Source organism: Arachis ipaensis, chromosome B9, assembly GCF_059453495.1.
Source record: "Arachis ipaensis isolate K30076 ecotype BB chromosome B9, ASM5945349v1, whole genome shotgun sequence".
In the NCBI taxonomy this organism is placed as follows: Eukaryota; Viridiplantae; Streptophyta; class Magnoliopsida; order Fabales; family Fabaceae; genus Arachis; species Arachis ipaensis.
In genome coordinates this window covers 157,528,938-157,554,803 of record NC_142444.1, presented here as the reverse complement: position 1 = coordinate 157,554,803, position 25,866 = coordinate 157,528,938, and the positions used below count along the sequence as shown (strand labels likewise).

General features: G+C 34.6%; 7 protein-coding genes across 7 annotated transcripts; 6 read left to right on the top strand and 1 right to left on the bottom strand.

Moving 5' to 3' along the window:
- Positions 1-463: 463 nt before the first annotated feature.
- Positions 464-3,584, top strand: LOC107619263 (protein DETOXIFICATION 12). The gene is made up of 7 exons (XM_016321520.3): positions 464-814; positions 1,308-1,852; positions 1,942-2,028; positions 2,101-2,157; positions 2,259-2,497; positions 2,597-2,802; positions 3,286-3,584. The coding sequence occupies exons 1-7, from the start codon at positions 551-553 to the stop codon at positions 3,349-3,351; spliced, it is 1,464 nt and encodes a 487-aa protein (XP_016177006.1). The 5' UTR covers positions 464-550; the 3' UTR covers positions 3,352-3,584.
- Positions 3,585-4,393: 809 nt separating this feature from the next.
- On the top strand, positions 4,394-7,451 carry LOC107619452 (protein DETOXIFICATION 12). The gene is made up of 7 exons (XM_016321748.3): positions 4,394-4,777; positions 5,384-5,928; positions 6,026-6,112; positions 6,242-6,298; positions 6,389-6,627; positions 6,716-6,921; positions 7,182-7,451. Exons 1-7 carry the CDS (start codon positions 4,535-4,537, stop codon positions 7,242-7,244), a joined length of 1,440 nt encoding a protein of 479 aa, XP_016177234.1. The 5' UTR covers positions 4,394-4,534; the 3' UTR covers positions 7,245-7,451.
- Positions 7,452-8,348: 897 nt separating this feature from the next.
- LOC107618250 (protein DETOXIFICATION 14) lies at positions 8,349-11,560 on the top strand. Its single transcript, XM_016320261.3, has 7 exons — positions 8,349-8,782; positions 8,866-9,410; positions 9,516-9,602; positions 9,761-9,817; positions 9,910-10,148; positions 10,237-10,442; positions 11,369-11,560. Exons 1-7 carry the CDS (start codon positions 8,534-8,536, stop codon positions 11,429-11,431), a joined length of 1,446 nt encoding a protein of 481 aa, XP_016175747.1. The 5' UTR covers positions 8,349-8,533; the 3' UTR covers positions 11,432-11,560.
- A 644-nt stretch (positions 11,561-12,204) lies between these two features.
- Positions 12,205-14,752, top strand: LOC107618251 (uncharacterized). Its single transcript, XM_016320262.3, has 4 exons — positions 12,205-12,455; positions 12,543-12,636; positions 12,983-13,192; positions 13,899-14,752. Exons 1-4 carry the CDS (start codon positions 12,378-12,380, stop codon positions 14,615-14,617), a joined length of 1,101 nt encoding a protein of 366 aa, XP_016175748.1. The 5' UTR covers positions 12,205-12,377; the 3' UTR covers positions 14,618-14,752.
- A 641-nt stretch (positions 14,753-15,393) lies between these two features.
- On the bottom strand, positions 15,394-18,292 carry APG2 (Sec-independent periplasmic protein translocase). The gene is made up of 4 exons (XM_016321271.3): positions 17,921-18,292; positions 17,257-17,573; positions 16,466-16,756; positions 15,394-15,848 (listed from the first exon to the last, which is right to left on the bottom strand). The coding sequence occupies exons 1-4, from the start codon at positions 18,198-18,200 to the stop codon at positions 15,639-15,641; spliced, it is 1,098 nt and encodes a 365-aa protein (XP_016176757.1). The 5' UTR covers positions 18,201-18,292; the 3' UTR covers positions 15,394-15,638.
- Positions 18,293-18,428: 136 nt separating this feature from the next.
- ORC4 (origin recognition complex subunit 4) lies at positions 18,429-21,894 on the top strand. The gene is made up of 15 exons (XM_016318669.3): positions 18,429-18,668; positions 18,757-18,813; positions 18,895-18,942; positions 19,192-19,242; positions 19,328-19,371; positions 19,451-19,514; positions 19,665-19,751; positions 20,011-20,102; positions 20,186-20,267; positions 20,427-20,512; positions 20,594-20,703; positions 20,829-20,921; positions 20,992-21,056; positions 21,208-21,351; positions 21,551-21,894. Exons 1-15 carry the CDS (start codon positions 18,462-18,464, stop codon positions 21,584-21,586), a joined length of 1,266 nt encoding a protein of 421 aa, XP_016174155.1. The 5' UTR covers positions 18,429-18,461; the 3' UTR covers positions 21,587-21,894.
- Positions 21,895-23,556: 1,662 nt separating this feature from the next.
- Positions 23,557-25,866, top strand: LOC107616154 (palmitoyl-acyl carrier protein thioesterase, chloroplastic-like). The gene is made up of 6 exons (XM_016318148.3): positions 23,557-23,937; positions 24,109-24,242; positions 24,779-24,892; positions 24,980-25,148; positions 25,250-25,318; positions 25,486-25,866. The coding sequence occupies exons 1-6, from the start codon at positions 23,557-23,559 to the stop codon at positions 25,864-25,866; spliced, it is 1,248 nt and encodes a 415-aa protein (XP_016173634.1).

The window sequence follows — 25,866 nt, the reverse complement described above, 5'->3', positions numbered from 1 at the left end:
TGATTAATAAAAATTATGATTTTTAATCAATATTTAATTAATACAAATACTTTTATATTAAATTTTAAAATTTAAATTATAATAACATAAAAATAAATATTATTATAAAATATTATCTATTATTAATAGAAAAAAAGGTTGATTTAACATTTTTAGTTAAAGGAATAACATTTGTAGGACTAAATCTTATATGTATGGTCATTATTGATACGGTGATTATTATCCAGACATTATTTCCAACGACTTACATGCAGAGTGGGTGACATATTAAAGAAGACAAATTAAAATCAATTTGGGTTGGTCAAGTGGTCAGTTCACTTCCGCTTAAGCAAGTGTTGGAGGTTCGAATCCCACTTTATACATGTAGCAACCCATTGGCCAGCAATAGATTCTTAAATAGAACTCCGATCCACAGCGGATTAATCCTTGACATGTCAAGTTGGGGGATACCGTGGGAAAAGGAGAAAAGAAGACAAATTAAATTTTGCCACATAAAAGAAAGAAAGAAAGAAAGAAAGAAAGGAGGGAATCAAACTGTGTGTTGTTCTGTATGACTATGAACATGGAGGAGCCCCTATTGGCACCTAGAGAGAAAGAACTAGAGAGAAAAAGAAGAAGAGGAGTAACATGGAAAACCTTAATCCAAGAACTGAAGAGTATTTGCATCATAGCAGGTCCTATGGTAGCTGTTACAGCCTTCCAGTATCTTCTACAGATTGTATCTATCATGATGGTTGGTCACCTTGGCGAGCTTTATCTCTCTGCCACCGCCTTAGCTTTCTCCCTTTCCACCGTCACTGGTTTCAGCCTTCTTGTAAGTTCTAACCTCCTCCACCACCACCATGCATTCTTCTTCCTTTTTCACTAATTCCAATTATAGAGTTTTCATTTTGAAAAGAAGATAGAGTTGTCATTATGAATCTGAAACTTGTTCAATCTTCATTCTTCAATGCACATAAACTATAGGGTCATATCAATAAAGCATTAGTCTTTGTGAGGTCCATTTTGTACATGTCACTCTATACATTTTTCTAACAAATAATTAGTTAACACAGTAATCAAAACTGTTATAACTCCTCAACTGAGTTCATTCCTCCTTCAATGAATGAGGTATACTTTAGACCAGCAAAAACAAAGAGGAAAACTCTCATGAATACCAAATATGTATTGTTATATAATAACTTATCTAGGGAGCATGATTTGTAGTATGGTACTAGAGGAAAATATGTATCAGTAAAGCATTGAATCTCTGCAATTAGTTGATTGATCTGTTTAACAACTATGAACTATCCCTTCCATATGAACAGCTGGGGATGGCTAGTGGTCTGGAAACTACTTGTGGACAGGCTTATGGAGCTCAGCAATACCAAAGAATTGGAAAGCAAACATACACTGCCATCTTCTGTCTAATATTGGTGTCTGTTCCTCTGTCTTTCATTTGGATCAACATTGAACAGATACTAGTGTTCCTTGGTCAGGACCCTATGATTGCTCATGAAGCTGCAAAGTTCATGCTTTGGCTTGTTCCAGCACTTTTGGCATACTCAATTCTGCAGCCATTAGTTCGATACTTCCAAATGCAAAGCTTGCTTCTTCCTATGCTAATAACCTCTTGTGTAGTCTTTTGTGTCCACATACTTCTTTGTTGGGCATTGGTGTTCAAGACTCAACTCAAGAATGTTGGTGGTGCTTTATCATTTAGCATCTCAATCTGGTTGAATGTCATCATTCTTGGATTATACATGAGATACTCTTCAGCATGTGCCAAAACACGAGCTCCACTCTCCATGGACATATTCCAAGGAACTCGCGAGTTCTTTCGATTTGCAGTCCCTTCTGCAGTAATGATTTGGTGATATATATATATACACATCTCTCTTCAACTATAAACAGTTTCTTTTTTCCAAAAGATTTCTGTATTAATTCAGTGTGTTCATGTAGTCTTGAATGGTGGTCATTTGAGCTGATAATCTTGCTATCTGGGCTGTTACCAAATCCACAACTTGAAACTTCAGTACTATCAGTTTGGTATGTTAGTTACTTTTCTTTGATCTTTTTGTTGTGATTGCACTAATATTCTGTGACTTTCTTTCTGTGCAGTCTTAATACCATTTCAACTGTGTATTGTATCCCTTTTGGAATTGGTGCTGCAGCAAGGTTCAAATCATAATTCACAAAAGCATTCATTCTACAAAATTCAAATGCATGTGTCAATGGAATCATGATTATTAATTCCGTGTGTATGGTGATGATGACAGCACAAGGATTTCAAATGAATTAGGAGCTGGGAATCCAGAGGCTGCCCGGATTGTGGTGATGGCAGCAATGTGTCTTGCAATGATGGAGACAAGTGTAGTAAGTGCAACTCTTTTCAGCTGCCGCCACATCTTTGGATATGTTTTCAGCAGTGAGAAGGAAGTTGTTGATTATGTAACTGTCATGGCTCCTTTGGTCTGTCTCTCAGTCATATTTGACAGCATGCAAGGTTTTCTTTCAGGTGATTTAAATTTAATTAATAAATTATATTGTGCTGACTCTTAAAAGAATGAATATATGTATGAGACATGGTTCCTCATGATTTGTGTTTGGTCAATAGGGGTTGCTAGAGGTTGTGGATGGCAGCACTTAGGTGTTTATGTGAATCTTGGAGCATTCTACCTCTGTGGGATTCCGGCTGCTGCCACATTGGCATTTTGGGTGAAACTGAGAGGAATAGGACTTTGGGTTGGTATACAAACTGGATCTTTTCTTCAAGTTTCTCTACTTGCTATCATAACAAGTTGCATCAATTGGGAACAACAAGTATGTCCTCTACCCTCTTCAATTTATTTGTCTTCATAATGCATCAGTTGCATCATTTGATTCCCTTTAGGTAGCGTTTGTTTTGAGATATTGAGATAGAGATTGAGACTCAGTATCATGTTGTTGGTGGTTCATAGACTGGTACTAAAATTTCTGTCTCTGTCTCTAAAATTTCAGTATTTCAGTACCTTCAAAAAGTGAAGACACATGGGACTAAAATTTTTAGAAATGGAGACTGAAATTTTAATATTTTATACCTAAAATACCTTTATTTCAATTAATTAATTCAAATTTTATCCTTTGTACAAATTAAATTAGAGTTTCATTTTTATTTCAATTTCTACCTCTCATTTTGTACCAAACAGAATATTAAAATTTATTTCAATATCTATTTCTTAGTCTCTGTCTCTTAGTCTCAATCTTTCCGTCTCTATTTCTCTAAAGAACACTACCTTATAAAATTGTGTGGTCTTGATAATGCAGGCAATCAAAGCAAGAACGAGAATATTTGAGGGTCAATTTTCAGCAGACAGTAGTACATTGGTATGAGAAGCTAGCTAGTCATTTGTTGAATTTTGATGATGATTGATGAGTGTTAAGCCTTAAGAACATTTGACCAAGGAACATGTGTTCATTTGAGTGGGTTAATTTAGCATGCAACGTGGCACAATGACACATCATATTTATGGACGCCACGTGTCATCAAACAATCCCAAGGCCTTGTAACCGTTAACCCTCCAGAACTTGAAATCATATACAATAATATGCAGCTCTTCTTCAAATATATAGTTGTTTAAAATCACAAATTAGAAAACTATCCATAAACCTTGTCTCTATCAAACATATATAATCACGACTAAATAATAAAATTTTATAAATCTTGGTTTCAAACCATAATTTATAAATAAAATGAAAAAAATTGTCCCAAATATGATTTAAGTGTTTTTGTAAATTTGAATGAATCCAACTCCGAAAGGAAACATAAAGACAGACCAGTCACGATTCAAATATATATTAAAAATAAATTTTTGTAAAAGAAATTAACAACAGAGAAGTAAGGAGAAAACAACTGGCAGCCGTTAGCTGAAATAAAATAAATATCTATGAATACGGCTAATATATAAGGGAGAGAGTTGGAGTAGCATTTATTGTGGAAAAGATGGTTGAATTGCGTTTTAGGTGGTTTGGACATGTGAGAAGAAGACCGATAGAACATCCAGTCACAAGGGTAGATGAGATGGAAGATGGACAAGAGGTGAAAGGCAGAGGAAGACCTAAGAAGACCATCTATGAGGTAGTCAAATGAGATCTACAAGTAAACGGTCTCTCTGTAGACATAATACATGACAGAACTCAATAACATTGTTTGATTCGACCCCATTTAATGGGACAAGGCTTTATTGTTGTTGTTCGTAGAGTTATTAAAAGTAGGGTAAGAATCTGCAGAGGGAGTTGCAAGTAATTAATTACACATTAGTATATATATAATATAACGATGATAATAATATTTTATCTTGCAGCAGAGTCACGGTAGCTCAAAGTCATAGATTACTCTATAATTAAATCTACATCGTCTTTCCGTAATTCAAGTTTCATTTTTAAGTTTGAAAAAAAAAATCTGCATATCATATATATATATATATATATAAAGTAGTATGATGTATGAAGTTGATAGAAAGGCAGAAGAAAGAAGTGGAAAATTAAAGTGAGAGACAGTAACATCATATATGATATGATAATGGAAGAGAATCTTCTAGCGGCAAAAGAAAGATCATCATCATGGACATGGAAGAAAGGTTACAAAGAAGAAATGAAGAGGATATGTGAGATAGCAGGGCCCATGGTGGTAGTGATAGCTTCTCAGTATCTGTTGCAGGTGGTTTCAACCATGATGGTTGGTCACCTTGGCGAGCTTGCTCTCTCAAGCTCTTCTTTGGCCATATCCCTCTCTGGTGTCACCGGTTTCAGCCTCCTTGTAAGCCAAACCTACCTCCTCCTTCTTCTACTTTTCTTTTCTTTAATGAATCAATATCTTGGTATAATAGTTTAATCTAAGATCTCATGTACTACATTCATTTGTTCTGATTTAACATCTAATGTCTTCTTCATATGAGTAGTCCTTTTAAGAGAAAAGGGAAAAATTCTGCAAATTTATTTATTTTATTACACTATTGTTTTGTTTTGATGAGTGGTCACAGCATTATTATTAGGCGGGGCCTTTAGTGTTTGAACTCTTCTAACTGTTTTTGGTTGATTCTCATTCATTGTGGCATTAATCCACGCAATTCCCATATTGGTAATATGCAATTTTTGGACGTAAGAGACATGAATATATGATAGTTCTTCAGAATATCTTTTTAAATTCTATATAAGAAAAGTAAAATTCACTTGGCAGATATATCTTAGTAGTAAGAATAAATTACCAAAATTTGAGTGCTGACAATTCTAACTGTTACATATATGGACAGAGTTAGTTTACATGTTTCATGTTAGAATTGTCAGCACTCAAATCTTTCGTGCTTAGGTAAGTTATTCGCAGTAGTATTATGGATTATGGAATTGAATTCGAGAATGGGAACAGATGGGGATGGCGAGTGGACTGGAAACTATATGTGGACAGGCTTATGGAGCAGAACAATACCAAAGAATTGGAATGCAAACATACACTGCCATCTTTTCTCTCATATTGGTCTGTGTTCCCCTCTCTATTCTTTGGATCAACATTGAACAGATACTAGTCTTCCTAGGCCAGGACCCTCTCATTGCTCATGAAGTAGCCAAGTTCATCATATGGCTTATTCCAGCCCTTTTTGCATATGCAATTCTGCAGCCGTTAGTTCGATATTTCCAAATCCAAAGCTTGCTTCTTCCCATGCTTGTAAGTTCTTGTGTCACTCTATTCCTCCATATACCTCTTTGTTGGCTCTTGGTGTTCAAGGCTGGACTCAATAGTGCTGGTGGAGCAATAGCAGTTAGCATTTCAATTTGGTGCAATGTCATTTTTCTTGGATTATTCATGAGATACTCTCCATCGTGTGCAAAAACACGCGCTCCGATTTCTCTGGAGATGTTCCGAGGAGTTGGGGAGTTTTTTCGCTTTGCTGTCCCTTCTGCAGTAATGATTTGGTAATCTATATGATATCTTCTTGTTCAACTTATTATCAATTATTCAACTCAAACTGGTTTCAAATGTTCTGGTTTTTGTTTATGTCTGTGAATATAGCCTTGAATGGTGGTCATATGAGTTGCTTATCTTGCTGTCTGGGCTGTTACCAAACCCACAACTTGAGACTTCAGTTTTATCTGTTTGGTATGTTAGTTAAACCTTTTTGCTTTGTTCTTTTATCTTTGCCACAAATAGTTTATATTCATGAGTATTTACTAGTTTCACAACTTAAAATTGTGATTTTGATTCATTATTTTTTTCATTTTTCTGCAGTCTTAATACAATTTCAACTCTCTATACCATCCCTTTTGGAATTGGTGCTGCAGCAAGGTCTACATCTTAAACACATTCACTCTGCATCTTTCAAATGGCAATGACATACTAATTGATCATACTTGTTTCTTCTCAAATGAATTGTAGCACAAGAGTTTCAAATGAATTAGGAGCAGGGAAACCACTAGCTGCTCGTGTAGCCGTGCTGGCTGGAATGTCTCTTGCAGTAATTGAGACGAGTATAGTAAGCGCAACCCTCTTTTCGTGTCGCCACATTTATGGTTATGTTTTCAGCAACGAGGAGGAAGTTGTTGATTATGTCACTGTCATGGCTCCTCTGGTTTGTGTATCTGTTATACTAGATAGCCTACAAGGTGTTCTGGCAGGTAAATTTTTTACCTTCATGTCTATCCTTAAGTAAAGCTTTTACTTTTTGCACAAGACATTGATTTTATCCGAATTACTTTCGAATAGGGATTGCTAGAGGTTGTGGATGGCAGCACTTAGGAGTTTTTGTAAACCTAGGAGCTTTCTACCTCTGTGGGATTCCGGCTGCGGCTGCGTTGGCATTTTGGGTGAATCTGAAAGGAAAAGGACTTTGGATTGGTATACAAGTTGGTGCATTTGTTCAAACTGTTCTACTTGCTACCATAACAAGCTGCATAAATTGGGAACAACAGGTATGCTATGTAGCTTTGGAATCTATGCTTGATTTTGAGACATAAGTACATTGATTTATCTTGGTGGTTGTTACTATTTAGATTTTGGTTAATACAGCTTAATGCCTTTGTTAAAAGGTGATACTTCCGTGAAGACATTGTCTGAACGGTTTACAATACCATCTTTACATGAAGACGTTTTCATAGAAGTAGCCACCTCTAATTCTACTTTATGCAATTTGATTCAATTGTATGGTCTGAAACTCTTAAATATGATGCAGGCAATCAAGGCAAGGAAGAGAATATTTGATGGTCAATTTTCAGCAGATAATATACTGATATGAGAAGCTAGTTATTGATGAAATGAAGATCAATTATAAATCTTCATTAGTGAGTGACTTGGAACTGGAATTTCAAAAATATGTTTTCATGATAAAGAGTTGTATATGTATACACTATATTAGTTCATCACACCTCATGCATTTTTATGTAACCATGCTGAAGTGATCCCCAAATTATGGAAATGAATGGAGTCATACAAGACAAGGGCATGTGAGTGTGTGGTTTAGCTCAGATCCTATGTACTTAAATTGTTTTATTCGGAAAACAGTAAAACTTAGACGCCACAGAATCTCTCATAAAAAGGAGAAGATATCAAGATAAACAATATTAATGTTGTATTAGATAAAATAAAATAAATAAGCCAAGTTGATTGAAAATCACAAGTCCACAACTCATCAAATGATACTAAAGTATATATTTTATAATAATAAATCATAAGATGTATTTGTAATTTTTTTTTACTAAGAAATTTGTATATTACATGTGCCTAGTTCTCAATATCCGAGATACATATCTTAGATAGGTAGTGGAGTTAGCCGATTTGAATTCTTCTTATCTGTCTCATAGCAGCTACCAATCACAGAAACATTGTTATGTTTATTAATTTTTTTCATTTTCATGGACACCTGTGATCTAGCATGTGACAAAAAAAAAAAGTGTTATTTAAATAAAACAATGATCAAGTGAAACACTAACACCTTGATACATGCTATAGTGGTCAAAGCGACACGAATTAGTGGAACACTAAAGCTAGCTGTTCTTTAAAATCGTCACTGGACTTGCCTCACACGATTTCTATTATTTCTTTTGAAAAATCAACTACAAAAATTTTTAACAATTTTTCACTCTCTCTTTTTGAAATCTTTAACTCTTTGATAGCTGAGATGAGAGATTGGGCGATTGGTGGTTTTCGAAAGTCTATAACTAAGTATTCTTTTATTTTATAATTAATTAAAATTAAATATAATTTTTGTTACAAACCGATTTATTTATACATTACTCCAATCAGATTTATTTAACTCTAATTAAACTAGAATAGTATAATTATACTTGACGAATCTTTGACTTCGGATCCATCAAGAAGGACACATATCCACAAAATCTTTAATGCCAAAATACATCTAGTGGTCCAACCTTAAATTTTAGTAAAAGTCATTTTTCATTACTTCTCTGGAGTATCCTCCAAGTTTAGTCTATAAATGTATATATTCAAAAATTTCCTATAAAAGCAGCCAAAGCCTGTGTCTTTTAGGTATATCAGATATCAGTTTCAAGAACCTTCTTTCAAGACATGGAAGAGGGTCTCTTGTTGAAGCCAAAAGGAGAAGAAAAGGGTTCTTTAGGAACCATAACATGGAGTGTGTTGGCAAAAGAGATTAAGGGTGTTGGTTATTTAGCATTGCCTATGATAACTGTCAACTTATCAACCTATTTTCTTCAGATAATTTCAATTATGATGGTTGGTCATTTGGGAAAGCTTGCTCTCTCTAGCACAGCTATTGCTACCTCTCTTTGTGCTGTCTCTGGCTTCAGTGTTATTGTAACTATTCTTTCTCTTATCTCATATCATAGCCTTTAAGTTTTTGTTTCAGAATTAACTGTGTTTTTTGTTTTATCAAACAGTTTGGAATGTCATGTGCATTGGAAACTCTAGGTGGTCAAGCCTATGGAGCAAAGCAATATAGAAGATTTGGTGTTCAAATCTACACTTCTATTGTAGCTTTGAGTCTAGCTTGTATTCCTCTCTCTCTTTTATGGATCTGCTTGGGAAAAATAATGGTTTTGTGTGGCCAAGACCCTTTGATTTCACAAGAAGCTGGAAAATTTGCTGTGTGCCTTATTCCTGCTCTATTTGCTTATGCTTCACTTCACACCTTCATTCGCTACTTTTTGCTGCAGAGTTTGATCTTTCCTCTTATTATGAGTTCTTGTGTCACTTTTTGCTTTCACATAGCTTTTTGTTGGATACTTGTTTTTCAGTTCCAACTAGGTAACTTAGGAGCAGCATTTTCTCTTGGCATTTCATATTGGTTGAATGTGATTTTGCTTGGACTATATATGAAATTCTCTGCTAAGTGTGAAAAGACTCGTGCTCCAATCTCCATGGACCTATTCCATGGGCTTGGAGAATTCTTGTGCTATGCCGTTCCATCTGCTGGAATGATTTGGTTAGTTTCTTCCTCTAGAATCTGATCTTACTATATACACACATGCGTCTGTGTGCACGCTTATCAACCTTGATATGTTTTTATTGTGTTTGATGATTAATGCAGCCTTGAATGGTGGTCATTTGAGCTTCTCACTTTGCTTTCTGGGCTTTTACCAAATCCACAGCTTGAAGCTTCAGTTCTATCCATATGGTAAGTAGGACTTGGTCATTGAGACATAAGAGATATTTTTATGTTCTACAATCTCAAATTGAAATTGTTACTTATAGTTCAATATTCATATTCATATCCATTTCATTTCCATACTAGTTGTGCTAACGTGGTTTAAATGTTTAAATTTTTGTGGCTAGTTATTCAATCACCACAACAATCTACACAATGCCAGAAGCAATTGGCTCCGCAGCAAGGTTTTGCTTTTATCATCATATACATATTATTTTATACTAGTTACACATTTTTTTTCTTTTATTCATTGATTTTTTTCTGGTAATTCTTTCAGCACTAGAGTTTCAAATGCATTGGGAGCTGGAAATCCAGGAGAGGCACGAGTGGCAGTCGTAGCTGCCATGACTCTTGCAGGCTCACAGGCTCTTCTGGTGAGCTCAATCATTTTTGGGTGCCGAAATATTATAGGCTATGTTTTTAGCTATGAGCAAGATGTGTTGGATTATGTCACAGATATGGCTCCCTTAGTATGTGTCTCTATTATATTAGACACTTTACATGGTACTCTTTCAGGTTGGCACTTTTCTTTTTCTTCTTGGTATTATTATTCAATGCACAATAAATATCTTTTTATGAAATGTAATACTTGGTCATATTATAGGTATTGCTAGAGGATGTGGTTGGCAACAATTAGGAACATATGTGAACCTTGGAGCCTATTATGTTTTGGGAATTCCACTTGCTGCTATATTAGGTTTTTGGGTGCAGTTGAGAGGGAAAGGCTTGTGGATTGGAATAATGAGCGGTGCTTTTTGCCAAACAATTCTACTTTCTCTCATTACTAGTTGTACAAATTGGAAAAAACAGGTTTGTCCTCCGTCTCCTAATCTTTAGGATGCTTTAGTTGATTGTCTTCTTTTCTATTATTTAGAATATTTGGTTGAGTAGTTTCATGGTATGATACCAGAATTTTATATACGAAAGGTCTATAATTCGATTATTGGTGATTCCCAAAGTGAAAAAATAGTATAAGATAAAAAAAAATAAAGGTTTAATTATTCTGTTGGTCCTTATAGTTCGCAAAATTTTCAATTAGGTTCCTATACTTTTTTTCTTTTTAATTAGGTCCTTACACCATTTTTTTTTCAATTAGGTCCCGCTTGATAGTAATTGGCTTAATTATACAGGGACCCGACTAAAAAAAAATTGGAGCAGACACTCAAATAAAAGGAAAAAAAGAGTGTAGGGACTCAATTGAAAAAAAATTTGGTGCAGGGATTCAATTAAAAAGAAAAAAAGTATAGGGACCTAATTAAAAATTTTGCGAAACTATAAGGACCATCAAAGTAATTAAACCAAAAATAAAAGAAGAAAAAAAAGTCTATGCAAAAACCAATCAAATCTAAAAGAGGCTCTTATTTAAAGAGGGGGAGGGGTAGATTAGATATAACTATTTATGTTATCTTCTCTTATTAGCTTTTGAGATGAGTGATTTTATAACAGAAACAAATGAGAGCAATTTTTAAAATAAAATAGTAGAGATCGCTCGTATTATTAACAAGTCATTCAAAGACTGATGTTTGATTTCATTAATTGTTGATAAAAATATTTTTAAGTTGTTACTTTATACTATAATTTTTTTTTTTGCATTGATATAGTTCAATACATCATTTTAATTTCTTTCATTAAGTAATGTTTCTTAATTTCAAAAAATGATGTCAAGCAAATAAATCTGATTATATTTATAAAGTTGCATCTAAAGTTATAAAATCTTTTATTGTCTTATATTGTAGGCAATAAAGGCAAGAGAAAGGGTATTTGAAGGAAGATTTTCGGTGGAACATATATTAGTGTGAGGGATTGGATTGAAACAAATAGAATAAAATTCTTGAAGCTACATCATTGTTCATTTGACACTTAATCAGTATTAAACATCAATATTAAATATTTGAGCTAATATTTAGTATGAAAATGTATTAGCATAATTATCATGTGTTTGTATTTAAAGTAGTTATTATTATTATTAGTTAAACTTTTAGTTTAATTATTGAGACATTCTATTCTTAAATAATTATAATAGATGTATATTAAAATTAATTATTAATCTAAAATATATATTAAAATATAAAATTTATATTAAAAATGTGTTAAATTATACATTAAAATATAAAATATATGTTAAAAATAAATTAAATTATATATATATATTTATACATAAATATATCATAGCTGATTTTGATATTTTTAATTATCAAAATTAAAATGATTTAAACGATTTTTAAAAAACGATTAAGAAAATATATCAAAACAACTCAATTTTTTAACAAATTAATTTTGATAAATTGAAACCAATTAGACTTATTAGTTTAGATGATCATTTAGTTTAGGTTGAGTCTAATATAGGATTAGATATCCGGCCTATTAAAAATATAAAAATTAGTTCTATTAAAATTTACGATTATACTATATGTATATTAAATTTAGTTATCAATATAAAATATAAATATATATTAAAAATAAATTAAATTATATTTATAATTAATATTTATATATAAATATATTGATGACTGATTTTGATGTACTAATAGTATTTTTTAAAACTTATTACTCTAATTTCAAATTTTGAGACAATAATTATGAGACTAAAAAAACTCAATATTTTAATAATTTCTTACACACATTGATTATTTACAAAACGGGCAAGCATTTGCATTCCCAAGTTCACAACGGCGCCGTCATTTCCGGTCCGGTGCAGTGAAGCCAGTGGCTGCGGCCTCAGAAGAAGAAGAGCGTAGATTAAAGATGCCGGTGAGAGCGGAGAAGGAGCATCTGAACGTAGTGCTTGGTTCACACCTCGCCAATATCCATGAAACCCTACAGGTGCCGTTCTCTCTCTCCTCCCCTCCCCTTTTCTCTTCGCTTCCGCATGAATGCATGATCCTCACCCTTCTCTCATGCGGTTGATAGGTTTTGGATCAAACGGCTTCGTCTGCTTTAGACAAAGTCAGCTGGGATGACGTCATCAAAATGGGTGATGAAGTTCAAAAACAAGCTACCACAGGTTCACTCTTGACTCTTCTATTGGCCTTTCCCAATTTTATGCCTTTTGAGTTGATTATTCCGAAAGTTCATTCCTTTTTTTGGGTTTCCCTGTTTTAGTTTCGTGATCTTCTACAAAGATTTTAGGCAATAAATAAAATGCATGATTTTCAATAAAATCGTTATCTTTTTTTCTTTAAATTATTTCTAGGTTAGGCTAGATGCCAATGCAGATAAATTTGATTACCTTTCAAAATAACCTGGGGTGGTTATCTGTTTCATTCTTTGCAAGTGAGATTGCAATAGTAAATCATTGGTAAGCTTTTCAGAGTTTATGTAACACCATATGTTTATCTTTTCTGCTGCAGTTGGGATGCTGTGGACTGGAGAGAAACCAGGGGCAAAAGCAATTGAGGAGAATATGACAACATACTTCAACACGCTTCAAGGTTTTCTGTTGCTCTCCCATGCCAGTACTGTTGGTGCAGGGCCTACACTGTCTTCCAGTGTTCATGCATCTGTAAAGCATGTTGTTGATTCCAGCTTCAGGTTGATGAAGGACACTGTCTCTTCATATGGTAAGCCTTCTCACCTTCTCCCTTATACACACCCAACATAATTCATAGAAAAGCATGACAAATAGATAATTTGTGATGTTACAACAAACCCCATATCCAAGACATAAAATTATCTTCAATTACTTTGAGAAATTTGGCGAATAATTGTCTATGTAACATAACGATATCATCTGAGATGTTGACATTACTGTAACAGATTCTGGGGAGCTCAACATACCTCTTGATGTATCATAATACTTGTGTTTTGCTGCTGTCTGGTCTCTTGACTACACAGCATAAACACTGCTATCCAAAATAATATTCCAATTTGGTATACTAAAAGTGAATTAAGATTGGTTTTGGCATTGGATAAGTAATATAGTTAAGGATACTCTCTCATGAAACGCTACTTTAGTACCTGACAGCTGTTAAGGTGACCAACAATATCATTGTCAACAAGGGCAAAGTATGTGGTGGAATGAACTCTCTATTTAGCTTTATGCTATTGTGTCTTTAACTATTATGCATTAAGCTCTACTGCAAATAATTTTATATTGACATTATCATCATCATCATCATCAATGACATGTGTATTAATTTAATTTTTTTATATATATGTCAGATTATCTTGTTTCAACTCACTCCCACTTACCACCTTGAATTATTTCTCAAATCTTTTGGTGCAAAGCTGAAAACCTTACTTTATCTTGTAATGAACACTTAACAGGATCTCATTCTAAAGACCAGAAACTATCAGTTCCTCAATTGGTCGGTGCCGTGTGGGAAGCATGTGATGCCCTTAAAAAGACTCCGGCAACAAATATTACAGCAATTGGGCGAGCAATGACGCAGGTAGCAGTTTCAGTGAAGGACGTTCTTCGCGAGATGAAAGAACTAAAGCCAGACTCATCTGCTGTTCCAGACAATACAGCAGTAGGTGAGAGTTGTGCAGAAGCAACAGAGGATGAACCGCATGATGATAATTTGAGTGAAGGTGATCTGGGGAATGATTTGTCACCCGAAGAGATGAAAGTGGCTGAGAAAGCAATTGCGGTTGTATCTGATACGCTTTCAGTCATAAAAGAACTTATTCGCTCAATCACAGGGTTGCTTAAACTGGAGAAACCAAATGACAGTGGCAGTTTTGTGGATTCATTGGAGAAATTGTTGAAGCAGTGTCAAGAACTTGGTCGGCAGATTGATGACATTGGAGCTTGCCTCTATCCGCCACAAGAGATATCTGCTATAAAGGCAGCCATGAATGAAATCAGCTGCATCATTGAGGTTTTGCAAGCAGAGTTAGGAGGGCTTAAAGGTTCATCAGATGCATTTGTGGAGGTATGCAATGCTTTGAAGAGTTCATTGACACAGCTTGCCTCCGAAATAAGTAGTTCTAGTACTGCTGATATAGAAGCCAAAATCGAAAATATTACATTAAGCAATTAGTAGAGCTGATGTGTGTGCCGCTGCTTTTTCTTTTTTAGAGGTCTTTTTGGGAGGGTGAGGAACATATATATGTGCCACAATTTGATTATAAATGACACTTTTGTGAGGTATATATATACTTCTGTTTCTTGTCAACACCAGGTTTGAGCTTTTGATGATTATGGAATGCTATCATTGATAATATTTCTTCTGAATTATTAGGAAAAGAATTAGAGCTGGAGTTCAAAATTCAGATTTTTTATTTAATCTCAAAGCAATAGGAATTATTCAGTTGTGTTTTTATCTTCAAATTGATACTATCAGAAGGTTGAAATTAAATATCTAACAGTAGCGGCGATGAAAATGTTGCTGTATTATGTTAAACGGAGGCTTCATTAATTGAGGCATGTCAATGACACAATTGATCTTGAAAATAGTCGATATTTTGAACCATTTTAAAGATGTGAGATTGAGAATTTGAGACTAAAAAACAAGCCAACAGAACCATTAACATTCAAAGGCGTAGGATAATATAAAAATGGATGATTGATTAACACGTTAGGATTATATTTTAGGAAAAGATGGGTTTATAGAATTATGACACGTACAATTCTATAGATATAAATCCCTTTATTATAAATGTTAAATTAAAACTAGACACAAAGATTCAAAGTTCACTAGTCTTTAATAATTACATAGTGCTATATCACCTAGTGTATCAAAATTATCTATCTTTAAATTGTTACTAATGTGATCGATATTTTCCAAATTAAACTGTTAATCATGTGCCGTAATACATATATAATGTTGGGTAAAAGTCAATTCATATATAAATCGTCAAAACTTGATGTAATTTTGGGACAAATAGTTACATATCCATATCGGACAAAAATTTAAATAAAACATAAATATAGGAAGGGTAATGCTATGGTACAAATTAAAAATATACACTAGATTGCTTCGTGAATGTACACTAACATTTGTTCAGGCAGACAAAAAATATTCTTGCACATACTAATTACTAAGATATGTGGGACAAAGATCACCGTCCTGTAAGCTTGACAGCCCATGCACCACCTAGGTAAAGACCCAACAAAGGTGCAGCTAGAAGAACTTGAGTGAGTGGATCAGTGGAGGGTGTAACAACAGCAGCTGCCACCACTGCTCCAACCACAACATATCTCCAAACTGATAGCATCTGGTCTCCGGACACCAACCCAAGTTGTCCCAATAGGAATTGTATAACAGGTACCTGCAATATGGCTTCAGTTAGTTTCCACTAAAGTTTGGGAGGGGGAGAAAGGAGATTGCATTTAAACAACTCTATTCAGATATAATTACACAGTGAGCAATACTAGAGAACGATCAGAATTTATTGTTTTTGCCCATCAATTAACCATCAATGTTTAGAAGTATGGGCTAGAATATGTTTGTTGAATTACTACACTAAAGGAATTGAGTTGATAGCTAAAAATGGTCAAAAACAAAAAATTCTAATGGCCCTCTAGCATTTCTCTTACACAATACTTCTTGACTCCTTGTTTCCTGAACTATAATCTATGAAAAAATTATCGAAATGAATGATAAGATAAAGACTACAAATTTGGTGTAGACAAGCCCTATCTTATTATTAGCATACATCAACCATGTTTTGCATAACCCCAAAATGACCTGAAGCAGACATATTTATATGTATGATTTCTCTTTCCTATTATGATGTACATTTGCTTTTTGTTGGAGGGACACACAATATAGCACTCGACCCAATTCCCTAATATGGGTGTCACTCAGCAAGGAGGTGCTATTCCAATCACCATAAATGCATAAAGAAATTATGTAGAAAATATAGGGGCCTAGGGGAAGAAATACCTGGAAAGATAAGCCTGTGCTGAACATAAGGACAAGGACAAACTCAAAGTATTGATCAATAGACCATAACGACTCAACAGCACCTTCAGCGTAATTAACAAAGAAGTTTAAGGCTGCAGGTGTTAGAACTAAATAGGAGAAGGTTATTCCGGCATAGAAAAGAACTGACGAGCCCAATACAATTGGCCCTAGAAACTTTCTTTCAGCTTTTGTGAGACCTGGAAGTATGAAGGCTATAATCTCATACAGTATTACGGGACTTCCCAAGAGGAGGCCACAGTATCCAGACACCTGTAAGACAAAATTGCCAAAAATCAACTCAAGGAAGGTTGTTTCTTATATATTTTTTTTACATGACAGATTTTGATGTCAAATAGATGGGCGTGAAGATTGGGGAAGTTCATGCACAACAAAACATGAAATGCACATATTTCTCACCGCATTGTAGTTAAGTGGGTAGGAAACAGATTTAGGCCAGATAAAGACAGTCAGTTATCCAAAAATCATGTTTCTTGTTCTTATAAACCACTATTTATTTGGGTATTCAGTATCGTCTCATATGAATTCGAGTTCAAGCTGAGTCTTAGTGACAAAAACAATTAGTCAAAGAACAAGCATAAATTATAATATGGCATAAGCTTTATTTGATAACTAGTTATAATGGCCATATGAAAAAATATTGAGATTGCCTTGCACATTTGTGGTAATGAGCTCGCAGTACAGCAATAGTTTGATTTTGCATGAAATGATATCAGACGAAGATATTATCCCCAAAGACTAAGGAATCTTACCTTTAAAGTTGTAAAGAAAAATTCTCCAGGACCTAGCTGAAGAAATCTTACACCCTGTGTCTTCACAGGAGATTCTAGAAGCACTATCAGATCTTTCGAAAATGCAAAGCATCCGAGAATGCTTCCTCCAACAGCTAGAACTGATACAAAGATTCTCTGTCGCAGCTCTTCAAGATGATCAAATATGCTCATTTCTTTATCATCGGGAAGAAGCTCTTTACTAGGATAAAGGAAATCATAGATAGCACTTCCTTCGCCATCTTGCTTAAAATTATCTGGAGCATCTCCATTTGTACCAGGAAGCAGATCCGTATTTTCTAGCATACAAAAGTGACAAAATCTTAACCATATATTCAACAGTTGAAGAAACTTATGAGCATTATCATTGCTCAACATTTCAAAGAAATAAAGGACAATAAGTAAGCAAAATTTTACCATGTCAGAGTTCAATGATTTGTGGACTTCAATGGATAAAATGAACAAACTTAAAGAGCAACAACCATAGGATAAATATAAGAAGCTCAATGATAAGTAAAAGACACCTATAACTAAAACATTGGTAATACTCCAAATTGATATATGATCAGAGCTCAAAGCCTATAAGAGAAACAATCACCACAAAGAAAAGACAAAAAGACTCGACAATCAATTTAGGTGTAGTTACCGGTGGGTCTTTCTTCAGTGGCAGAGCCAACAGCAGCTGAAGTAGTATTGGCGAGGTCTTGCTGCTGGACTCTGAAGTCGTCATCGACGGCGAAGCAAGGAAACCTACCTAACCTCCCCTGCTTCCTCCGAGAGAGAGGGAAGCTCAAGCTGATAGTTTTAGAAAAGTTGGAAACCCGCACAGAGGAGGATGAGGAAGACGACGAGGATGAAGACGACGTGAGGTGGAATCGTGAACGGAGGTCGACGTGGGAAGCGATGTTCATCGGAACGGTTCCCATGGCTTCGGCGTATCGAACGGTTGGTTCCTGTTCCACAAGATTGATATTTTTTCACTTCCGCTTACTCAAACGTCACGTTTTTTCTTTGGTTCGTTTTTTTTTTTTTTGGTTGCTTCTTTGGTTCGTTATTTCTTACGCTAATATTGGGCTTGGGCCTTATTGTTGGGCCAATAACATTGGGCCTGTTCTACAAATATATAGCTTCCCGCTCCCGCAACAGTAGAGGAGAACATATTTTTCCCGCCAAATAATCGATCGGGAATGGAGATGAAGGGGGAGAATCACAAAGAGAAGGCGTTGAATCTGCTTCGAAGCAGAGTCTGTGACCCCAAATTCGCGTTCAAGGCACTCTATGATTCTCCAGAGAGCAACTATAGCAAGCTTAAATTCATGATTTCTAGTTCCGTTACTGAGGCTTGCAACAATTCCATTCTCCTTCTCGGTCCTCGCGGCTCCGGCAAGATTTCCGTTTGTTTTCTCTCTAACTAACTACTCTCTTCTTACTCTTCGCTTAACGGTTTCTTCAATTTCGTCGTAACTGTATCCTCTATGTTAGGTGTTGGAGCTTGTCATTCGGGATTTGCTGGATGAATATCCCGAGTCAATTTCAGTGGTATTATTTGCTTTCTCTTTCTCTCTTTCTTTTTCTTCTTGTTTTCTATTTTTGAGTTATTCGTTTCCTTGATTGTTACAGATCAGGTTAAGTGGACTTCTACATAGCGATGACATTTCAGCATTCAAGGTTTGCAATTCTCAAATAATCTGGCTACACTTATTGAACCAGCTCAAACGTAGGATAATCATCAACCCTGAGCTAGCTTAGAGTTTTTTTTTTTTTTTTTTCAATTTTATTTGATGAACTTTCACAATATCATTTTCAAATGTCTGTTATGAACTTGTGAATCTACAATTGAGTTGGAATCAGTAGGTTTATGAGGCACTGCTTCCTGTTATAATGTTTCATTTGTTGTCATAATTTATGATTAATCAGGAAATAGCTAGGCAGTTATGTATGGAGCATCAGTTACTATTCTCAAAATCGGTAATAAGACTTAACTTCGCAAGATTTGTCCTATGCTTTTACAACTAGGCTATATGTTAATTATTTTGAGTTTCACTTTTTGCAGGCATCGTTTGATGACAACTCCCAATTTATGGTAGCAATGCTAAAGTGAGTAAACTTTTCTCTTGGTAAAATTTTGAAGAAATAATATTACATTCTAAAGCTTGTATAAATCGTTGTTTTCTAGGGAATGTGGATTAGCACATAAAACAGTCATTTTTGTTTTGGATGAGTTTGACCTCTTTGCTCAGGTAAGGCTATATCTGCTTTCCTACATACATTATTTATCAAAGCTTGTAGCGCAGACTTTGGGTTACAATTTTAGTTATGATCAATTGACGACTTTCTTGGTTTAGCTTTTGCCCTCACATTTGCCATAACTCTATCCTGATTCTCTGCAGGGCAAACAGCGGTTACTTTATAGCCTCTTGGATGCAATGCAATCAGTAACATCACAGGCTGTTGTAGTTGGCATTAGCTGTCGGCTGGTGTGTGCTTAATAATTATCTCTCCTTTACTTATGAAATTTCAAGTAGTTATCACTTATAAATTCATCACGTCTGAATTTCTTTACCTGGTTGATTAAGAAAACTAAAAGGCTTTGTTTAAAATGTTGTCAATTTGTGATTTTAAAATTATTATTATTATTGTATTGGGAATTTTGCAATATTTTGAGAAAACAAAATCCTCTTCATAAAGTTCTCATATAGATCATCGTAAAACAAACCAAGATGATCCACCTTGCAGGATGCTGATCAGCTGTTGGAGAAAAGAGTACGATCTCGATTTTCACATAGAAAGCTGTTGTTTACTCCGCCTTCAATGGAAGACTCACAGAGGTAGATAAACTGTAATTTCCTCTGGATTGGCTCCTGCTTGATATGATGTCGAAAAAACTGTTTCTTGACTTCTTGGTATGCAGCTTGCTGGTGCACATGCTTACAATACCAGTAGATTCAAGCTTTCCCCGTGATTATGCTATTGAATTTAATAGAAAGGTCCAAGTATCCTTTTTTTGCTGCTGCTATCATTTTCAATCTGTTCAGTGTATGTTTCTGTCAGTTAATTCATGTCTATAATAACGTTTCTTATGTTGAGAATACTTACTTTTGTGTTTTCTTCACATTTATGTACCTCGTAAAGAATTCCTTGACAAACTACAGAATATTGTAGAAGACAAAAGGTTCAAAGAAACCTTCAGTAACTATCTAAATTTTGACTCCTCTGTTAAGCATTTGCTAAAGTTCCTGTAAGTGACTTGTTTACCATTCTGTTAGCTCTTGTATGTCAAATAGGCCATTGTCATAGACTTGTGAGTTAAATGATCCAGATTCTGTGCTATCTCTCAAATGGATTTGAAGACTGGGTTTCTGTCCCTTGAGAACTTCAAAACCGCATTTTCAAGTATTAATAGGCAACCAAAACTGGAATGTCTAAGAAGTACGCCATTTTTTCATATTTTTACTTTATGACTGTCGACACATTCAAATTCTGTTTTATAAAAATACTCTCTTTCTTTCTTTTTCTTTTTTTATGTATTGGTTTATTTCTTCTTGGTCCAGCAGATTCCTCCATTTTAGAACTTTACATTTTGGTTTGCATGAAGAGGTTGGAAGTTAAAGAGAAAAGCTTCTGCAACTTCAATTCTGTTATGAAAGGTAAACTTTTGTGGTGTTATTTCACTTTCCCATTTTTGGCGTCCCTTAACGTGTCTACCTTATTCTGCAGAGTATAAAAGTATACATGATTCCTTCCAGACTTCTGATTACTATGATCGAAATGTCTGCTTAAGGGTAGGTGTATAAAATTTTAATGATTTATCTATTTGAGCCAAACATGTAATTAATATATATAATAAATATAACGCATGATGATATGGTTGTATTTCCTGTAGCTTATGTGATTTGTCCCCAACCTGAAGCTCATCTTTTAACACTTTTGTAGGCATTTGAACACCTTATAAATCGGGAATTAATATGCTTCGCAGACAATAGAGGGCATAGTTTGTCCGTTGAATATCGTCCTGTCAAGCTTTTAATCTCATCTGCTGAACTGAATCAGGGACTAAGAGCATATCATTCATGCCCCGTAAGCCACAATCTTCATTCTATTTATGTGCCACATTGAGAAATGAGAATCGCATGGATTATCATTGACATCACTTGATTGCGTATAGGGTCATTATCATTTTCTGTTTCACTCTATACGTTCTTAGCTTGTTTCATTGTTACGCGCCACATATGTGGAGGTAGGTGATGGGAGCATAATTCGTTGTATCTTTTGGCAGGCTATTCTTCAAAAGCTAATGGATCGTGAAGGCTAGAACACTCCAAGGGATACTTCTGTTGGTTGATTCGAGTTACAAATGTGTGGTATGGGTGTCCAAATTGTGCCTGCGAAATCAGTTAATTGATCAAAACAAACACATAGAAGGCTTTTATTTTTATTGTTCCTAATTTAGTTTGTACACACTAGTTAGAATCACAAACGCAATAGATTATTGTTACAATGATAGTACATAATTATTTTCCCGTTACTAACCATGCAATTTTAGTAAGTTGCTGCATAATTTCTCATTATGTTATCCTCCAGAGTGATTATGACAGTTAACATTTACTGCATGGTTACAGGCTAAGAAAACTTTATGAAGTATGAAAGTGACATAACAGGAGGAAAAAAAAGTTACTAATTAGAAAAAGATTGATAAAATACATAAGACAACTCATTTGGTGACCACTGGAACAGGATGATAAAAGATAAACCACTAGTAACAAAGTAATAGAAGTTTTCATCCTGCTTTTTCTCAATGTTTATTAGGAGCGACAAGCACTAATATTTAACTTGAAATCATGACAACAGTTAAAGAACAAACAAAAGAATCTACATCTTCATGCTTTGTGAGGGTTCTTTATAACTCTTAGTGTATCTATAACGGTTAATCCGAATTAAATTCTAGTTGATTTCCAAATATACTCTAGTGACATTTTGACATTTTATAGACAACAATGAATGCAGCCAAAGAAGCTGAATAGATCGTAAAGAGATTATGAATTACGACAAACTAGTTTTAAACTTTTGCAATGTCTTAAGCTACCGTTATTTGTCTTAATGTTGGTCCCGTTTATCAAATTCTTGGTTTTGTTGTGCTGATAACTAACCTCCATCGATCACGTACTAGTATATTCCTTTTCTTGGCTTGTGCTGAAAAAGTTATAGCAGATCAGTTAATCTTTGTTTATTGGTGTCGATGAAATACTAAATTATGCATTGATCAAAGTGAAAGAACTCTAAACTTTCTCTAATAGCTCTCATAATTTCCGACATCCCTTGCAAACTACAGAAAACATAGTAATTCCAAGAAGATTCGGATTCCTCCACGCTAAAGTTTTAAAGGATTCATGTATTTTTTTTTATTGGAAAAACTTCCACCACTAAAACTTTTTCTTCTCGAAGTTACTCGCACATAAGACTGGTAGCAATTACTAACAGGAAACCAAAGCAACAGTGTCTGTCACTCTGTCTCGGCAAATAAGGATATAGCATACTTTAATATTCACATTTCCATAATGTTTATCATAATTCAATTATAACGAGATCATTTTATTTTCTTCTACCAACTTATAGATATTGTGGGATTTTTTCTTATGTTAAGAGACAATATATATTTAGAAAAAGACATCAAAACAAAAATTTAAAATTATCTATAAGCTTTTTAAAATAATTTCTTTATTTAAAAAATAAATCAACAAAATAACATCCCAAATCTGATTATTAAGCAATCACAAAATACATATGTACCAACAGATATCCATAGCTAAAGCAATTCTGAAAGTTTGTGACGACAAATTAGCAGAGCTAGTGAATTACCTAAGGAAAAAATGTCAAAATCAAAATTTCAGAATCCTACAAAATTCTCAAACATAAACTAAAACGCCCATGTAAGTGTCCTCTTTAGTTGATTCGATCTTTCCTAGGTAGTTGCCTTTTCCACTTAGATAACTAAAAAGGGTAGTTGAGCAGCAAATACCAAAGGTCCTCTCCTTGTTATATGAGACCAAACATATCACAATGCTTATGTCTTCCAACTCCTATATAGTTTGTTCCGCCTAAAGTAACCTATAAAGACCATGTCTTTTTTAGAATCCCAGGGACCCTTTATTTTACTAACTAAAACTAGAAGAGAATTTCATTCAAACATAAAATTTGACTAAGTTTGTGATTTAGCATTTCAGGTCGGAAAAAAAAGGGACAAAAAATCCAAAAGAAAAAAGAAGAGTAGGAAGAAACACAAGAATGAATATTACTACTATTACTACTATTGTCTCATATCCAGCATCTGCATATGTTGTGAGGTGTTGTTCCAAACATGAAAGGCATAGTAAGCAACAACCAAACAACATCGTGATTAATGGGACTACTCTAAGGTCTTCGGCAGTTAAGGTTGTTGAGTCAGTTGTCGCCTCAACCACTCTTGATCACTCTGTTGTTACTGTTAATGGGAACAATAATGGACAGCGCCAGAATATCCCAACAAAGAAGCAGCTTGTTGATCCTCATAGGCAAGGTCTCATGGTTGAAGGTGGAGTTGGTTATAGACAAACTATTGTTATTAGATCCTATGAAGTTGGACCTGACAAAACTGCAACACTTGAGAGCATCCTCAACCTTCTTCAGGTAATTATTAATTGGATAAAAGATCCTCACTTTAGAGGAGCTTGATCCTTATTGAGTTTACTAGTCAATGTATTAAGTTTTACGATTCGAGTTTACCTAATCTAATCTGCACAAGTATATGCGAACTCTCGAGTTTGATAACCTTGAGTACTATTCATTTTTTATATGTAGGAGACTGCATTAAACCATGTGTGGATGTCTGGACTTCTTGGTGATGGGTTTGGTGCAACTCATGGAATGATAAGGAATGATCTCATTTGGGTTGTCTCAAGAATGCAAGTTCTCATTGATTATTATCCAATTTGGTAAGCACAAGAAATTATATTTGCATCACTCTTTGGTACTTTACCAAATGTCACATTCCTGCAAACCTTTTACCTTCTTTTATTTCTTATCGATCACTTTTAATGTCAGAAGTGGAAGTAGACATCTAAAGGTGGTGCATATAACTTTTGTAACCACATGAAGCAACTTACATTTCTTGCAATAAATTTTATACAGGAAGAGAGAGATAAAAAGTAAAAATTTTCAAACTTAAACTTTCCTTGGACAATTAGTACTTGACAAAATTTCTTAGTTTTTTATGGTTCTCCTAGAAGTTTTCTCCATATTCAAAAACTTTTGTCCTATTCCCCTTTTAACTTTTAGTAGCCGAAATTACAGATATGCAACTATATTATAACAAATCAACAACTTCATTAGAATATCCTGTTTCTAACATTGTTACTGCACATAATCTCAGAAAGTTTGCTGAAAGAATCAAAGAAAACTTAATAAGTCTATTCATACTAGTTTTGCAAACCATAAGAACAAGTGATGAAATTCTTTAACTTGGTGGCAGGGGAGAGGTAGTTGAAATTGACACATGGGTTGGAGCATCCGGCAAGAATGGAATGCGGCGCGATTGGCTGATCAAAAGTCAGGCAACCGGCCACATTTTTGCTCGTGCAACAAGGTATGCATTTCTAGAACAAACACACTTCTGAAAATATGGAATTTTCTTTTTGATGTTGTGATTGAGTTTAGCACTGTATGCACTCAGCACATGGGTGATGATGAACCGAAAAACGAGACGCCTCTCTAAGATGCCTGAAGAGGTGAGGGATGAACTTGTACCTTGGTTTATTGAGAAGCAAGCAATAGAGGAAGAAGCTCCAGAAAAGATTGTCAAATTGAACAAGCAAGCAAAATACATGAACTCTGACTTGAAGGTATAAATATTAAATATACATACAAGTTTATGGCATTTTTATGCATTAGCAAAAATCCTACAATTCAGTAATGAATTTCTTTGTTCCTGTCTGTTTTGCAGCCCAAAAGAAGTGATTTGGACATGAACCAGCATGTTAATAATGTGAAGTATGTACGATGGATGTTAGAGGTAACAAAATTTATAGACACATTTGTTCTATTTGGTAACTCTCTTAGGATACAATAAATGTTAAAGACAAAAAAAAAAGTTGTTTTTAAAATAGTATTTATCTCATTTTTTAAACAAGTATGTATCTCTTAATATCTCTAAACTTTAACCATGAAATACTTTCACAGACTATTCCAGACCATGTTCTAGAGGGTCACCAATTATCAGGCATCACACTAGAATACAGAAGGGAATGTGGGAGTGCAGATATAGTTGAATCATTATGTGAACCTGAAGAAGATGAGATGGTTAGTAATTTAATGGAACAACACTACAACACAAGTTTACTCAATGGCTTGTCTTTGGCATCATCATCAGCAGCAGCAGAGATTATAAATGGTGGTGGAGTCCTCACTTGCATTGATCAAATTCAAAGGCCAATAAGGTATACACACCTTCTACAAACCAAAGGAGAGAAACAAAATGATGAAATTGTCAGAGGCAGGACTTCATGGAAGAGGAAGCTCCCTACCATGCATCTTCCACCTAATACTCTATGTGGCATGTAG